This window comes from Chelonia mydas, chromosome 7 (genome assembly GCF_015237465.2).
Source record: "Chelonia mydas isolate rCheMyd1 chromosome 7, rCheMyd1.pri.v2, whole genome shotgun sequence".
NCBI lineage: Eukaryota > Metazoa > Chordata > Testudines > Cheloniidae > Chelonia > Chelonia mydas.
Window position 1 is genome coordinate 76,362,714 of NC_057853.1, and position 16,940 is coordinate 76,379,653.

Here is a 16,940-nt window from a genome sequence, read left to right on the forward strand (position 1 = left end):
ACACTTTGTAGTGTAACCTCATCTGAGTGCCCAAGAAGTCACATGAGTAAATCTCTATGCATCAAGAGAAGAATATACTCTGGGGTTGCATGTGTAAAATAATAAACCACTAACATGAAAGGGGAATGAACAAATGTTTTGTATGCATAGTTGACTGATCAGATTGTGTGCTAATCAGAACTGACATTAGACTCTGCCTCTCCATCACTGCACCCTCAACAGGCCCCTTGTCTTTCTGTTGTGCCTGGGCCAGCTGATCTGTTCAAATCCAGCAGGCCGGGACTCCCCTCACCAGATGTATTTTATAGCATATTGTTTATTTGACAGGGAATCCCGAGAAGCACATGAGATTTAAACATTACAGTTGGGCTGGGCCCAGAAGACATAGAGGCCTCTACTGGGCTTTAGAATGAAATTGTAAAAGTGGAAAGGAGAGGCTTGCTAAGAGAGACTTCATTGTCGTTGTGGAGAGATGAATGAGCCAGACACAAATGTGGGGCCAGGAATATCCCTTTCTTTCCTTCCCCTATCATGTTAGTGGTTTATTATTTTGCATATGAAACCATACATTCTGCTCTTGATATATCGAAATGCTTTTCATGTGCCATCTTGAGCACTTCAATGAGGCTATGCTGCAAAATATGTCAGTCTGAATCTGTCCTTATGTACCTCCAACCCAGTGCACTAATAGCAACGTGAACTAGATTCGTGACACTCCTTGGATTCGCAAGCATTCACTAGGCTACCAAAGGACAAATACACTTCCCCCGCAGACATCTCAATGAGTTATTTGAAGAAAAGACTTTTTTTTGGTTTATCATTGAGATAGGCCTTAGGTGGAACTCCTGCGTTCCAAACTCCTTCATATTTCAGGTGGCTTGGATCTGAATGCCCGAATTCAAATTCTTTCTTATAGTTGTGGTTCTGGGTTAGATCTGAAACCAGAAAAGGCCTATTCTCTAATTCATGTGCATGCCATCAAAAGATGGCATTTGGTGTTGAAATCTTGTCAGATTTGGCACCATTAAATCTGAAGCCTAATCTTCATTTAGCCTCAGGCATGAAACTCATATTCTATCCTTTACCAAATCTTGATCCGAAAAGAGAAGGCCCGGACTAATCTCTGGATTTAGAGTATTAGCTACTTTTTCCACCACAGGAAAAGAGTATTCATGCTGCAAAAGACAAATAAAGTTGCCTTGGTTTGTTTCAATTGGTAATTCTGACTACAGCAGCTGAAAATGTAATGCTCATTTATAGCCAAAATGCTCTGATGACATTTAATCTAAAACTAGTGCTGCACTACAGAAATAGATCAGAATTTCTGATTCAGGACACATGTACGCTTTTTAAATTAAAGGTGAGCTGCAAAGATAACTGGAAATTGAGTTAAGCCTGGAAGTAGGCACTGAATGACCCCACTATTCAGGCTGTGTGGGACATTCAGCAGAAAAATGAACTGCTTTACAATTTACTTTTCCTTTCTGAAGTCCGCTGGCCTTTCCCTGTTTACTGGAGACAGACTGCATGATTCCCTGACTTCTCTGATACTACTGTTGTTTGGCTTAGCCTTGCAGTTCTTCTTTAAAACTGGAAATCACTGACAGTCATGTTGCCTTAGCTAGTTTTTCCTAAGATGAAAAAGTTAGTAGTAGTTTACACACTGGCTTTAAAATACTAAAAATGCTTGGGTTTGAATGACCTTTGAGTGACAGCATTAGTAAGCCTCGGAGTGAAATAGTACTTGCCCCCCATTGGTCTGGTATTACGCTGCTTTCTTGATGCTGAGGAGGGTTATTTCTGCACTGCAGCTGGGAGCATGTCTCCCAGCCTGGGGGGACAGACTTGCCCTAGCTCTTGTCAAGCTATTGCACTAAATACAGCAGTGTGGATGCTGTGACTTGGGCGGCAGAGCTGGCTAACAACCTAAGCTTGGGAACGGGGTGGGATGGGCTTGGACTCAGGTGGCTAATCCAAGCTGTGTATGACATCACCCTGTTATTTTGAGCACTCTAGCAACAGCAGAGCTAACATGAGTTTGTCTATCCAGGCCGGAGGCCTGCTCCTAGGTGTTCTCAGGAAGTCTTCCCTCCTGCTGGGTGGAGTTTCAGAAAGTTCTGAACTGGTTCTAGAGCAGTGGTGAGCAACCAGCAGCCCGTGGGCTGCATGCGGCCCATCAGGGCAATCTGATTGCGGGCTGCGAGACATTTTGCTGACGTTGAGCATCCGCAGGCACGGCCCCCCACAGCTCCCAGTAGCCATGGTTCGCTGTTCCTGACCAATGGGAGTTGCGGGCTGCCGGAACACGCTGGGCGCCGCTTCCCACAGATCCCATTGGCCAGGAACGGTGAACCGCGGCCACTGGGCGGCGCGGGGGGCCGTGCCTGCGGACGCTCAATGTCAGCAAAATGTCTCAAGGCCCGCAATCACATTACCCTGATGGGCCGCATGCAGCCCGCGAGCCACAGGTTGCCCACCACTGTTCCAGAGAGATGAGCTGAATCTTCTGATCACTGTAACGAAGAGAGCGGTCTTTCAGTAGGTGCTTAAAACTAACAATGCATAGGCAGGGGGCCAAGACATCACCTGAAACCCAATGGCATTCGGGACGATATCACCTCATCTAAAGTCAGCATTATGAGGGGTGACAGCTGCAGAATTTAGTCTGGATTAGGGTGCCTGGGTGCCAGCTCACAGAACTTTGAGAGTGTGTGTGTAGCCAACAGCTTGGAATGAACAGACCTCTAATGCTGTTACCTCAGCATTGCACATAGTAATCACTGTGACTAAGATAGCTTGCTTTTAACACTGAGTCTGTCTGCTTTGTTTTTCTGGAAGAGGAAGAACGATTTAGTATGCATTATCAAGTGATTCATTTTTCATGTAACATGCTTCATGTTTCCAGTAAATGTTTTCATTTTAAAACAAGGCAAGATTGCCAGTGTTTCCGTACGTGTTATTTGTGTATTAGTTAGGCTACCTTTGGTTTATTAATGAGTGTCAGAATGAAAGTGCAGGTTGCTGAATAGAATCAATGGATGTTTTTATTTAAAGCCTTGCAGGAATCATATAATGCCAATGAATGCATTATTGTCACTGTAGGCCTGACTGGTCTGAACCTGCCTCTGATTGGTTTAAATCAAATAGGCCCAAGCACTTCATAAAAATGCCTTTGTCAGCCTAGTTTTGCTTCCAAACCTATTCATCTCTGTCAGTTTTTAATATTAGTACCAGGCTCTTGGCCATAGTCCATTAGGACTGTTCTTAATTGCTCATGTTACAGATGATGATTACCAATATAAAAAGCATTAATGTTTTCCCATTGTGAGGCTGTTACTATGTAGATGACTCGAACTGTACAAAGCTTACGAATGGTTGTTATTTTGGTCATTACTTTTTTTCTTTAACGCAGTTACTTTGGGTGATAACAGAAAGAAGCTCAGTCTGAGTGTGTTATGAACAGTATCTGGTTCAGACTGAGCCTTTCCTCCCCAACCTACACAACTTGACACTTCTCACACCTCACTTCAGGATCTGGATCTTTTATCATTGGTACACGAAACAATCGGAAATGGCTACTTTTCTGCAAAGCAATATTCTTTTTCACAGTGTGTTCTAGGATATTAGTAATAACGCAGATGCGGTTTTCACACAAAGGGTTTGGGGTTTCTTTTGCTTTCGCACAAAATGCATGATTGACAGCGTCCATTGTCCTGGGTAAACAAGAGGCTCCGTTTCTGTAATGTTCATGACGTTGCATGAGGGATTTTTCATAAGGGTTACAAGAAAAACAATTTGTGACATATTTGAAAGCTCAAAACAAAAGGTAATAAAAAAGTAAAATATGAGCAATAAAATGTAAGGGCCTTGTTCTGACCGCCAGCCCTTACGTTTTCCCCATAGCAGTCTCTACTCCAAAGGTGGGCAAACTACGGCCCACGGGACCCTCCTGCCCGGCCCCGGAGCTCCAGGCCCGGGAGGCTAGCCTTCAGCCCCTCCTCTGCTGTCCCCACTCCTACGCAGCCTCAGCTCACTGCACCACCGGTGCAATGCTTTGGGTGGTGGGGCGGCGAGCTCTTGCCGGGCAGCACAGCTGCGGAGCCCAGCCTGACCGGGTGCTCTGTGCTGCGCGGTAGCGTGGCTGGCTCCAGCCGGCGGCACAGCTGCCTGTCCTGGTGCTCTGGGTGGCGCGGCTGTAGCGCTGCCAGCCACTGGTGCTCCAGGCAGCGCAGTAAGGGGGCAGGGAGCAGTGGGGGCTGGATAGAGGGCAGGGGAGTTCGGGGTGGTGGTCAGGGGGTGGGGGTGTGAATAGGGGTCGGGGCGGTCAGGGGTCCTGGGGGGTGGCAGTCAGGAAGCAGAGAGGGGGTTGGATGGGGCAGCGGAGAGCAGTCAGAGGCAGGAGTTCCGGGGGAGGTCAGGGAGAAGGGGTGGTTGGATGGGGCAGAGGTCGGAGGGCCATCAGGGGACAGGGGACGGCAGGGTTGGATGGGGCAGGAGTCCCGGGGGGGGGCTGTCGGGGGCGAGATGCAGGGGGGGTCGGATAGGGGGTGGGGACTGGGCCATGCCTAGCTGTCTGGGGAGGCACAGCCTTTCCTAACCGGCCCTCCATAAAATTTTGGAAACCCAATGTGGCCCTCAGGCCAAAAAGTTTGCCTGCCCCTGCTCAACACAGAGAGTTCACACATACAACTTGGGAAATGCTGCAGTTGATATTTGTAATATGATACTTCTGTCTTACATGCTTTGATGAGCAGTGAAATAGTTAACAATGTTGACACTGCAAGTATTTCATTAGCATCTGAATTAGCACCCATTGAAATGAATGGGGCAATTCATACCTCAGAGTCATTGTTTCAGACTTTCTGCAGACTCAGGTATCAGCTACAGTTGCTTCATATTTGGAAAGTTTTCTGCCCAACCATAACAGTTAGTAAGTTAACTTTTTTGAAGAAATGAAAGCTGAAACACTGGAGAACAACTGAGAGGTCTGTTTGTACCCCTTTGGGTAGTTCTTCTTGACCCGCCAGGGAAGGTGTGTCCCATACTTTGAGAAACAGTCTGTTAGTTTATCTGTTTTTTTAAACTGTACTTGCACTGTAATATCTGAGATCTGCAGCACATACAAATATATATCCTTGCGCACAAGAAAAAATCTAGGTGACAACAGAAGATTGCAAAAGCTAAATAGGAGAGCTCCATTCTACTGATTGCTCTCCCACCACTGCCCCAGTATGCATATATAATGGTGGGTTCTAAATTAACTATTACCAACCGAAGAAAGAGATCTTGGAGTCCCCATGGAAAGTTTTCCAAAAACTCCCTCTCAGTGTGCACCAGTGGTCAAAAAGTCTATGGGCCACTGCCAGAGAGAGGATACTGGGCAAGATGGACTATGGTCTGACCCAGTATGGCAGCTCTTATGTAAAATAAAAATTAAAAAACAACAACTCATCATTGTGTTATGGAAACAAGCCAGGTCAAAATAAGGCCCTTAAAAGTTTTCTCTTTAACAGCTATAAAGACTTTCTACCCTAAGGATATGTAAAGTAATTCAATATGCAAGAGAGTCTAGCATTCCACACAAATACTGTTTGGTTTTCTTAAAGTATTTAGATAACTTCATAAAGTGTGGGCATTTCAACAGTGTTCTGTAAGAAACAGCCACCAGTCTCCTAGATAGAAAAATAGGAGCCTATTATAACATCTATATAAAAATGCTTATGGTTGTCTTTAATACAAGTTGTAATTAATAGAAGGTTTTGGTTTACACTGAGTGTGAAAACATCCTCAGGGAAAAATTAATTAAGTGTTATGTCATTCTGTAAACTACAGCTAGTTCTTTGTTTGACCCAAAAAACTTGCCAAACAGCAGTTTTTCTTTGTCATACTAGCTTTGTTGTTTTATTTTGCTTTTCACCCTGCTTTTTATCCCGAACTCTTCATAGCTTCTAAGAAAACTTTGGAAGTTGCGAATTGTATCAGTAGTTTTCTATCAAGCATGAATTTAAATTTGAGGATAGATTAGGTGTGTTAGCCCTTTTTCTTTTTTGATAAATAACAAGAAGTTTCTACTTATGATTTTCTGTCCTCGGGGCTTTATCATTAAGATTAAATAACTGTACTCTCAAGCATGCCACTGAACAAACATCTTTTCAATTATGTGAGTAACAGATGCTTTAACAAAGGAACTATTGAAAATTCAGAAAGCATGGTTCCCCTCCCTCACAAAATTTTTTAAAAAATAAAGTATCAGATGACAGAAGAATGGAATTGTTTACAATTAAAACAGATTCTTAGCTTCCCGTTCAAAATATCTCAGAACATTGTGTTTTTGCAGGACTTACTCAAGACTTGTTTTGCAGTTTTAGAGACTTACTGGCCAGCACTGAAGTCAATAGAAATAAATTTACATGTAAATGTATTTTGATAGTAGGACATTCTCTTCCAATGCTTAAGGACAGATTGTCTTTGTCACTTGCATGTGGAGGAGGGATCACAAGGAGCTGTGCTCCCAGTCCCTTGAGCACCCCAAACAAGGGTGAGGGCCAACTTCAGTCCCTATACAGAAACAACTCCCTCTGAGTGCCACCCCTCTTCTGCACCGAACTTTGCTGTGGACTCAGCACGTCACGGGGGAAAGGCTGAACGTTGCAAAGCTGTCCTCTGCAAAGCTCCCTGCACCTTAGTGGGTAGGCGTTGCTCAGGAAGGGCTGGTGGGTGAGCAATTGTGTGGATCCGCTACTACTACTACTGCATTGGGTGGAAAAGATGGTGTTTGCAACAGAGACATAGGCTAAAGAAGCTTCTCTGGAGTGGCCTGGAGGATTCTCTCCCCACAGCACTCCCGGCCCAGTGCCCATCCCCTGCATCCAGCCCATCTAGTTGGGCTGGTCACTGGGGATAGGATTTGGTCCTTTATCTTTTCCTATTGCTTTATAGGATGGAGAGTTCCTAAGCTTTCATCCTCAGACTGCTCAGGTAAATCAACGGCGGTGTTTGTAACATCACTAATTTCCAGTTTATTTAAATCAAAGTGTGTTTGAACTCTCTTACACACAGGCAGTTCCCACCTCTCAATGGTGTGAGCGCTCTCCATACCCAGCAGCACTCCCAGCCTGCTGTAAGGCAAGTTGTTGATGAAAAGATGAAAGATCCATTTCTGTAAGGCAGGAAAGTTCTCTGGGAACAAAACTGAACTCAAACAAATTTTGTCTGTACTGATAAAATACATGCCCCTTTCGTACTTCAGACAAATGCAAATGATGCGATTGTTATTGTATTCTACACAAAAGAGTGCAACGCTTGCTTTCGGAACCCCTGCACAGTACAAATGAAATCAGCCTTTTGGAATACATTACTGGTTCCCCCAGCACACTTCATTTTCTTCTTCTGGATTCAGGGATCAGGCCTCTGGTTTTGAACTTCTCTTCTGCCCCTTCCTCTACTGCATATTTGCCTTGGTCATTAGGAGCTGTGTTCTTGGTCCAGTTTTCCTATGCTTTCAAACAGCTGAGCACTGTATCCCATGACAAAGCCTCTAGCTAAAGTGATGGCATGATCTTATGCCTTTCGTGATAGTGCTGCTTCTAATATCAGGCCATATGGCTTTGAGAAATTATGGGTTTTCATTTCAACAGTAGCATGTTAAAAAAGCAAGAAACACGTCCCATTGAGATCACAGTGGCTCATTCCTGCTCCCCTTCAAGTAAATGGAAGTTTTGCCATGAACTTAGGAAACAAAATCAGGCCAGGGTGATTCAGAGCCTGTAATATGAATTTTGGCATTTCTATTATGCCTATCACCATAGCATAAATGTACTGAATTTATTGTAGAGAACCACGAGTGGGTAAGACTAACTCCTCCCATTTTTAATCTAACTTCTGAACTCCAATCTCAGGTTCTTGTCTGAGACATATCAGGCAGCCCTACCCAGCTGCTATTGTTTATGTGATGGGGCTGTTATTTTAGGAGCATAGCAATTGCTACATTGAATCAGACAGGTGGTCCAGTTTATCTGGTCTCTAAGCATGGCTAGGATCAGGTGCTTCAGAAGGAGGTGCAAGAAACTGCATAGTGGACAATGATGGAAATAGAAGTTTCTTCCAAACCCCTGTCAGTGTGAGTTTTTTTATTCCTTGAATGAAATACAAAGGTTTATATCCCTTCTCTGTATTTTTAAATCTTATCTGCTGTAACTGTGGACATTGCCACTATCCATATAAATGGCTAATCCTTTTTGAATCATACTAAGCTCTTGTCCTCCGTGATATCCAGTGGCAATGAGTTCCACAGGTTAATTATGCATTGTGTAAAACAAACTTATTTCATTTATCAGATTGAAATATTCTGCCTTTCAATTTCAGTCAGGCTTCTGAACCCTTAGCTGAGAATGGAAAAAACCTGGTCACCAGACCTTTAAACCATCCCTAAAAAAATCCAAAGTTTCCATTTTGCATTGTGTTAAGTCTGGAGTACTAGAGAAGAGAATAGGATATGAAAGGGAGACACATTGGGGAATTTCTGTTCTGCCATTCACAAAGAAAGAAATGAAAGAATTAAACCCAGGCATGAGCTATGTTAAAGTAGTGAAAGGGTTTAGACTTCAGCATCCAAGCTGCCTTTGCGCCCATAACTCACCTTATGGAGCCTGTGGATAGAGCATCGTGTACTGTACATATGGTCACTTCCTGATCAGAGAGCCCTGTAGTACCCCAGCACAGTGGGGAGAGTTAAAGAAAGAATTGGCAGCCTTAACTTTTAATTTTCCTCCTCTCCTGAGTTTGTCAGACCCTTTACATTATTCTAACCATTTTATTAATTATTATTACTATTCCTATAAATAGACACTCTCTCATGTCCTATGAAGCAGAGTTTAGCTAAAAAGCTCATTCATTCTGTGTGTGCATTAATCAATATATGAAACGTTAGTGGTTACTGGTTCAGATTAAATTTTGCGTTGTTTTTTCCTGTAGCTGGAAAAAATGTTGATTTATAAAGATTAAGGGCTTTTTCTTTCTTTTTCTTTTTATGAAATGCCAGTGACGAAGATATGTTTGTTATACGGTGAAATACATTTCTCTGATGTGAATTCTGCTTTTTGTTGGGAAAAAGATGCAGTCCCTGGAGGATTTTAGAATTTATAAATATAAAATTATCTGCCTCTGTGTTTCTTTCTTTCTTTTTTTCTTTTTAAATTGGCAGAAAGCCAGATTACTTACATTACTGTAATAGATTTGCTGACCTCTGACATCTGCTGCAGAGCAGTACATTGAATTTTTCATAATATCAGATGATGCAGATCTAAAAACTTGGTACACTCTGCACCATTATTTAATTCAAGACTCAGTAAAGCAGAATATTTTTAGACTAGCCATTTATATGTGATTAAACTTAATATTGCTGATTGTAATAAATCAGGATTAGTATAACACTGATTTGTTAATCTAACTTGTATTGATTTTAAGTTGTCTTTATTTATTTATTTTTTAAAGTCTCAGTTTTCACAGTGACTGAATTTAATAAGAAGCTCTGTGATAGCAAAGACTCCCCTACTGTTTCTGCTCTTGGCTGGAAAATGTTATTCTTGTTTCATTCCAAGGGAAAAAAACCTCATGCTGCTAAAAATCTGCTGCCTTTGGAAAGATTTTTTTAATACACTACTGCTTACATATTCTATTTATGTTAATTGCCTTATAAATAATACATTTTGTTAATCTTAATATTGGAATCTTGATCATGATAAAGGCCCTTTTATTTGGGCTGCTTGCAGTCTTTAGGAGTAAATATTCTTTAGACCACAAAATATTCTTTTAATTTTTCTTATGAATACATTGGTACTTACCCCAGCCCTGCCATGAGAAACACAGCTACAGTTCAAACCAGCTGAAAATTTAGCTGTTATTTTAAAGTTTAATGTATTCCAGGTAGCCATATTTTTAATATGTCTTTACCTTTACATGCTTGAAGACTGATTAAATCTTAGTTGTGCTGCAAATATTTGACAAAAATCTTGAGCTAGTTCCAGGCATGTTGCATTCTGCTAACCTATTTGTATTATAGATAACCACATTTTTCCTGTGTTGGGCAACGTTGACCTTAAATTGGATAAGAACAGTGTGTTTTAATGGTGTATTAGCTGGTTGTTTAAATGTTCTGAAAGCTGTATTAGCTTTATTACTCTTGTACTATAAAAACTTCTAATAATCAAATGATAAGATCATATCCTGTGGGTAATCATGTTGTACCATGACAGGATAACTGAAAAAACATTCAGTGCAAATTGTAACAAACGGAAATCTCTATATGAAGCAGCAATTGTTCATGGTGTTCGGCTTCTCTAGAGCCTCACAGTGCATATTCATGTATGCTTCCTTTTTGCTTTGTGTCTGTGTATGTATGTATGCGCGTGCTTACAAATTATCTCTGTGCTGTAGAGAAACAGCAGCACATTGGGCCTTAGTTTCAAAAGGAGGGGAAACCTCTAGAACAAGCCATCCGTGTGTTTTGATTCAGTTTTACCTTAGTCATGCCTCTTTCCCGATACAAGAAACATTTAATTCCAGATTTCCTGCTGCTGGCTCTAGGCCTTTGACCAGCTATGTGAAATGTATTTTTTACTGCTGTCTTGGTGCCAACTGCTGAACTCAGTGAAAAAGAACTGAAATGAAAATGTTGTACTCCCACATGAACTCTTAAGATTAGAAAAGGAAATTTAAGCTGTGGTTCCTAATTAGCACCAAACCTAAGGAGTCCTGGTGCTCGATATGGCAACAAAGAGGAGGAACCTTTGTCAGAAAGTGCCATAAAAGAATCCATGGAAAGAATGCTAAAAGTGATTTATCTTGTCAGGCCCATCCTTATTCCGATTTCTGCCTTAACCAGAAGGTTAATCACATAGTATCTTTCATTAAAAGGACCACTAGTGGTACAATATCATCTTCATCTCATCTAGAGCTATGAACAGCTATTGAAACATTTACTGATGGTATATGTAGATTGCAAATGGAGGACATGTTCCCATGGAAACAAAACAAAGTCAAACAATCCTATCGCAGTGCGAACAATTATAGCAATAAAATGTGTTTTTATTAAAAGTGACTTTAAATATTTAACACATGGCAGTAAGATATAAATATTGCCCAGTATGAAACCAAAACTTGTCTCTCTAGTAAAGTCCCAAATGCTGCATGCAGCAGAGGGAGATATTAAGTGTTTCATGAATATTTGTGCTTTACAAATGAAATTTACCAGCCTCAAGTATGAACAAGATTATTTTTTCTTATTCTGCTTAGTTATGCTTTTTATTATATAAACATTAACTGTAATATTACAGTGGGAAGCAGGTATTTGGCAACTATATATTATTTTGCTAAGGCTGCATAGAGGGAGCAGTTTCCAGTTTTAGCAGCTGTAACATGTTTAAACTCAGTTTGTAATGGGATCTGAAGATGAATATTCCCTGTGGGCTCTGCTTAGCTTCATTACTGGAGCACTGCCAAATTCAGGGCTAGAAAATATTATTCACGCCTCTTTGCACATACCATGTCAGAGCATGCTCAGTTACTAAATTTTGTTTCTAATATGGCATAAATTAGGTTTATATTTTAACATAAATTATGTTGTATTTTATTAAAATGTGAAACATTAAGATCACAAACAATCTAATTTCTGCTCTCTTAAGCCCAAACTGTGTTTCAGCATCTAAGTATTTAAATCAAAATTGCATGGTTGGAAACTGATTGTAGGATAACAAACATATATCTGAACCAAAGAGTTTTCTGCCTTGGAGTCTTAGATTAAAGATAATTAAGGATTCCCAGCATTTGTACAGATTTATGTTGTTTATAAGCAAAGTACATTTTCTTCATGGAGTCAGCTTGTCTTTTTTTTTAAACAAATTATGTTTGTTGTATTAAAGTTCATATTTTTAAAGTCTGAGTCTTGTATTAATCCCACAGTGAGTCATTAATCATACCAAATGCATTATAAAAACTTTAATCACTGAAGTTGAAACTGAGATTGTAATGCAATCCATCCCTTTTAATTACATCAGTTATTTTTCCTTTTAGATCAAGAGCTACATTGCAAAGGGAAAACAGATAGATTAAAACGCAAACTTTTTGAGGTTTTTCTTTTTTAAAAAGTGATTTCACACCCTTTGTTGAAGAAAGTTCTGCAATTAAAGTTCTTTATTTTTTAAATCCTTGTGATTTTCTTTGTCATGCTCCCCCTGCCACTGTCCTCCGAGCAGCAACCCCCACCCCCTTGCCCTTTGACAGAAGAGCAAAGGAACATCCTCCAGAATGAGAACCAACCTAGCTTTCACTTCATGGATTTGCCAGAAAAGGCAGCTCTGTGCTAGTCAAATTGTTCTACACCCTCCATTGGAGGTTGGGTGAAATAATCTCTCTCCCAAGTTTTCAGTCTACATGCAAATTTACAGCTTTTATGTTCACCGCCAGGCTGGAAATATATGGGTGTGCTATTAGGTTGCCTTAGCTTTGTACCATTTTACTGGCATTCACTCTACAAGTTTAGGAGTAGGCAGCCAAAAGAAAGATATGATTGACTTTTAAACGAGTTGAAAACACTGTGGGACATATCCTTAGCTCCATAACCAACATGCTCTGTGGGCATCTGTGGAATGACACTGATTGGCACCAGCTGAGAATCTTGCCAAATATGTTGCTTTATCATATGTGGGATAAATATTAAGGTCAAGGTTACAGAATTGTGTTTATGCTGTAGAAAAATTAGGTTTATTAAATAAACTGCTCAGAGGTGCTACATTTTTTTTCTTTACGAGAACTGCAAAAACTGATCAATTATTTGTTCCTTAATCCTTTAGATTAATCCTGCCATATGAAAGATTTATTAAAGGAGAGGAAGATAAGCCATTGCCTCCAGTGAAACCTCGAAAACAGGATAACAGTTCCCAGGAGAGTGAAACTAAAACAAAAGTGTCTGGAACAAAACGCATCAAAAATGAAAACCAAAAGAGCAAGAAAGAAAAAGATAATGCACAGAAACCCCAAGATGCATCTGAGGTTAGTTAATTTCCTTCTTTTTAACTTTTCAATTAACAATGTACTGCTTTAATAACATAAAACCCAATGATAAAATAAATCATTTAAACCTGACAATTCCGAAATGAGTTGGCCTTCCTTTGCTCAGTAGCTGAAATCCAATTGTGTTGGCATTCTGAGTGTTATGATTGTGCTGGGCTATAAACAGCAACCAGCAAGTTCCATGTTGCATAGAAATGATGGCAAAATACCAAGACTGGATTTAGGAAATACAGTTTCTGCTCATTGTATTATCCAGTGGTCACCATTAAAAAGTCAACACTAGCCAACAGGAAACCACGCAGTTTCCACAGTGATTTCCTACTCTAAATATAGGGTAGGGGGAACTGAAATGCCTCTGATAACATTGTGGTAAATGTTGGCAAATGCAGACTTTTTAATGGCAATCTCTGTAATGGCACTTCCACACTTATGGATGTGTTCATATTTCCATCAAAAACTCATTTTTCCTGGATTATTAACAAGACTAAATATCCCCTTTGGGTTGAAATCTAAAATTCAAGGGTCACAGCCTTGTAGTCCTTACTCTTGACAGATTTCCCAGTTAAGTCAATGGGAGTTTTGCCATAGTCCCCTGTCCTTCAAGCTCTCTCAAATGGACTGACCCCTACACCTATGCAGAGCCCCATTCACTTAAGTAGGGCTCCATGCAGACCCAGAGATCAGACCTCATAGAGTAGCTTACAGGACCAGAGCCTGCAACAGGCTAGCCCCCAGGAGTCAGCAGAACACACTTTTATCTGTTTTAAGTCATGTACATAAGAGTTTTTAGTATTGCACACGGTGGGTGGGATTTTCAAAAGTATGCAAGTGACATAGGAGCACAAGTCCCATTGAGTGTCACTGGGACTTATGCTATGACATCATTTAGACACTTTTGAAAATCCTACTCCCTCTCTTATATACAGTATTGTACACCCTTTGCCATTGACCTAATCAAGCTGTTGTTGTCTATGGCATACAAAATATACTGTGTCCCCCTTGACTGGGAAATCACAATAGCCATTACAACCCTTCTTGGAAATAAGTATTTAAAGAATTTTTAAGACATGCTTTGTGTAGCCAACAGAGCTTAGCAGTCCCTTCGATGCAATTGCTGTCTGGCATGTACAGATGTACTGGATTTAGACCAGTCTGAAAATCTAGTTTGACATGACTACCAAAAATCCTTCTTTCTATGGCTTAAAAATAGCAAAGCAGCTAAATATGTACATGGCTGAGGCCTTGTCTGCTAAGTTTCAAGTATAGTGAATTTTTATAATCATGTCAAAAAACCCCAAAAGTCAGGTTTACAATGGACCCATAAGAGACTGCCTGATTCAGAATGTGTGTTTTATACTGACGTAATCAACAGAGCCTTTAAAGTTGATACTTCACAGAGAAAGACTTTTCCTTGAATTTCAATTTTAAAGCAAGAAACACTGTAAAAATCTCCACTACTAATTACAAATATATAAAGAAAAGAGCACACAAAAAACATGCTTAAGTAACTGGAAGGTTGCAACACAAATTGCCAAAAGCAAGGAAATGCAAAGTTAAAGCTAGCATTCCTTTCCTCAGTCATCCCTTTGTGCCTGGTTATTTATTGCCGTGGTCTCAGATCAGTGAGTTATGTTACATACCATATGTACTGCAGCAGCTAAGCACAACATAACGAGCCAGGGATGGAGTGTCGTTCTTAACTTTGAATTTCCTTGCTTTTGTTGTTTTATATCTCAAACTTCCTGCTGCTTAAACTGCAGTTATTTTTGTATGCGAGTTTCAGGAAGAGTTCTTAGCAGTGTTTATCGGAAATGTGTAAGAAATAGAGCCATAGACACTGTAATGCACAATTATAGTGGTTTCCTACTGTAAAATTTTACCTCCTGTATCAGAATTATTCTTTGCTGTCTGATTGTAGCTTAGATATTTTTAATACTGAGGGCCAAATGCTGTCCCTGTTTATGAGGCAATAAGGGGAATGGCTATGTTACTGGGCCAAGTTATCCACAGGATAGCTGGACTCAGTGTGTAACTTGGAGTGGAGGGTATATGCACCTGTTCTATGGGTGGGTGTTCAGTGACGGCAATAGCTCATGGAATTGAACTTCCCTAAAGAAGCTCTATTCACATCAGGAACGCCAAGCCTGTACAGCCCACTTAGCCTCCCTAGTTGTCAATAAACCATCCATCCATCTTGAGCGATGCAGGGGTAACTCTGCCTCCCCTGAAATCACTACGCAGGGACCAGCCACTATAAATGGCCTTCTGGGTTGGTGACATAATGGACTGCATCCCTGGGGTTGGTGCAGGGTCAGGACAGCTGCACAAGCACTATGTAACCACCTAAATTGGGGGGCTTTCTAGCATAGAAATATCCACAGCTGCAGCACTCCTCTGTGCTTTGCCTCTAATGAGGGCCTCACGCCATGGGCTCCCAGATCATGCCCCTACAGTGTCCATGAGAAAGAGGGGCTCAGCTGTATGTTCAGCTCCTGAGGAGCTACATTTGAGTGCGGTGGGATTAGAGTCCAGGCTGGGGTGGGAGGATTGGGCAAGAACTGGGGTGAGAATATCCACACCATCTCTCTCTCGGTCCCCAGGAAAATTAATCAGAAAATATAGTACAGCTGACGGCTATACTGGTTCCAGTGAACTCACCTGTGGGGGGCAGTCCCAGCCAGGAAAGGCCCTGGTAGCATGTCTGCAAAGGAGCCTCACTGCTAGGCAATCAGAGGTCATTGGGGATTGATCAGGTGCAGAAGCACATGGCCTCTGGCTAGATGGCTCTGGCCATCTGAAAATCCTCAAGGATCCACCACATCTAGGGTTGGGGTCAAACCTCACCACCAAGCAAGCTGGCTTTCCATGGAAGGGGATGATCTGTGCCAGGAGTAGTTATAAAAGTAAAAAAGAGATGTAAGAGTACAGTCCTTCCTAATGCACTTTCACCACTTACCTGGATATAAACATGAACAGGGATGTCACTGGGAGACTAGAGGCTTTAGCTGATTACTCAGTTTTGTACTCCTTTATTCTATAGGAGTCATAATGACATTGCTCAATGTAACTAAATAGAAGAAAAAAATGTTATTAGCCTTACATTGTGCATGTCTTTAAAATAGCTAAAACTTCATTCAAACTGTTGCTTAACAAAAACAAAGAGCAAGAACGTACAATTATTACATTTCATTTGCCTTTCCTCCCTGCTTTGCTCATCTGTCTGGTATTTTTCTGTAATTGTATAATCTCAGGAGACCAGTGATAGTACTTTGTGAAGGACTAATGATGGTATTTGAACTGAAAAAGGCAGCTATTAGGTTTTTTTAAAAAAATAGTGCTTATGAAAACTAACAGACACTGTAACTAATAGGAAAACCCAACACAGAGGAATATTTAAAAGCAGCTGTGAAGAAATAAATCTTTAAGATGGTTGTGATTCATTACATACTTTTATATCCCTCTTTGACATGATAGACCATAATGCAGCATTTGGATAATAACTTTCTTGATGCCGCTTATCTTTACAACTAAGAAAGAAAGAAAAAAATAATAATAATAAAAGGCTCACACAATGCCGCTGTTTTCTGACTGTCTTCTACCAAGGCATGTCAGAGGAGAATGACAGCAATTTTGAAAAGGGTTGTCAGTCAGCTGTATCACAGATGGAACGTTTTAATGACCTCCAGGGTCACAGTTCATTCGTCTACATAATGGAATGAATAGTGTGAACTGTGCACACAAGCTTTATTAATGGAGAAGCATAAAGAGCTGCAGTCTCATTGACGATAACTTATAAAAGCTATATTTGTAATAGCGCGCACATACTCTCTGAATGTTGACAACTTCATTTTAATCCATTAATAAAAAAAGCA

The 16,940-nt window shown here is 40.8% G+C and overlaps 1 protein-coding gene across 5 annotated transcripts in view; it reads left to right on the forward strand.

The window, feature by feature from the left end:
* The window catches only part of ARID5B (AT-rich interaction domain 5B), a 148,059-nt gene that overhangs the window by 124,533 nt on the left and 6,586 nt on the right, over nt 1-16,940 (forward strand). For all 5 annotated transcript variants that reach the window (XM_007054838.4, XM_043550928.1, XM_037904609.2 and 2 more), the window contains one exon: nt 12,849-13,047. In XM_007054838.4, coding sequence (XP_007054900.2) covers nt 12,849-13,047 — 199 coding nt within the window. The remainder of the gene's footprint in view (nt 1-12,848; nt 13,048-16,940) is intronic.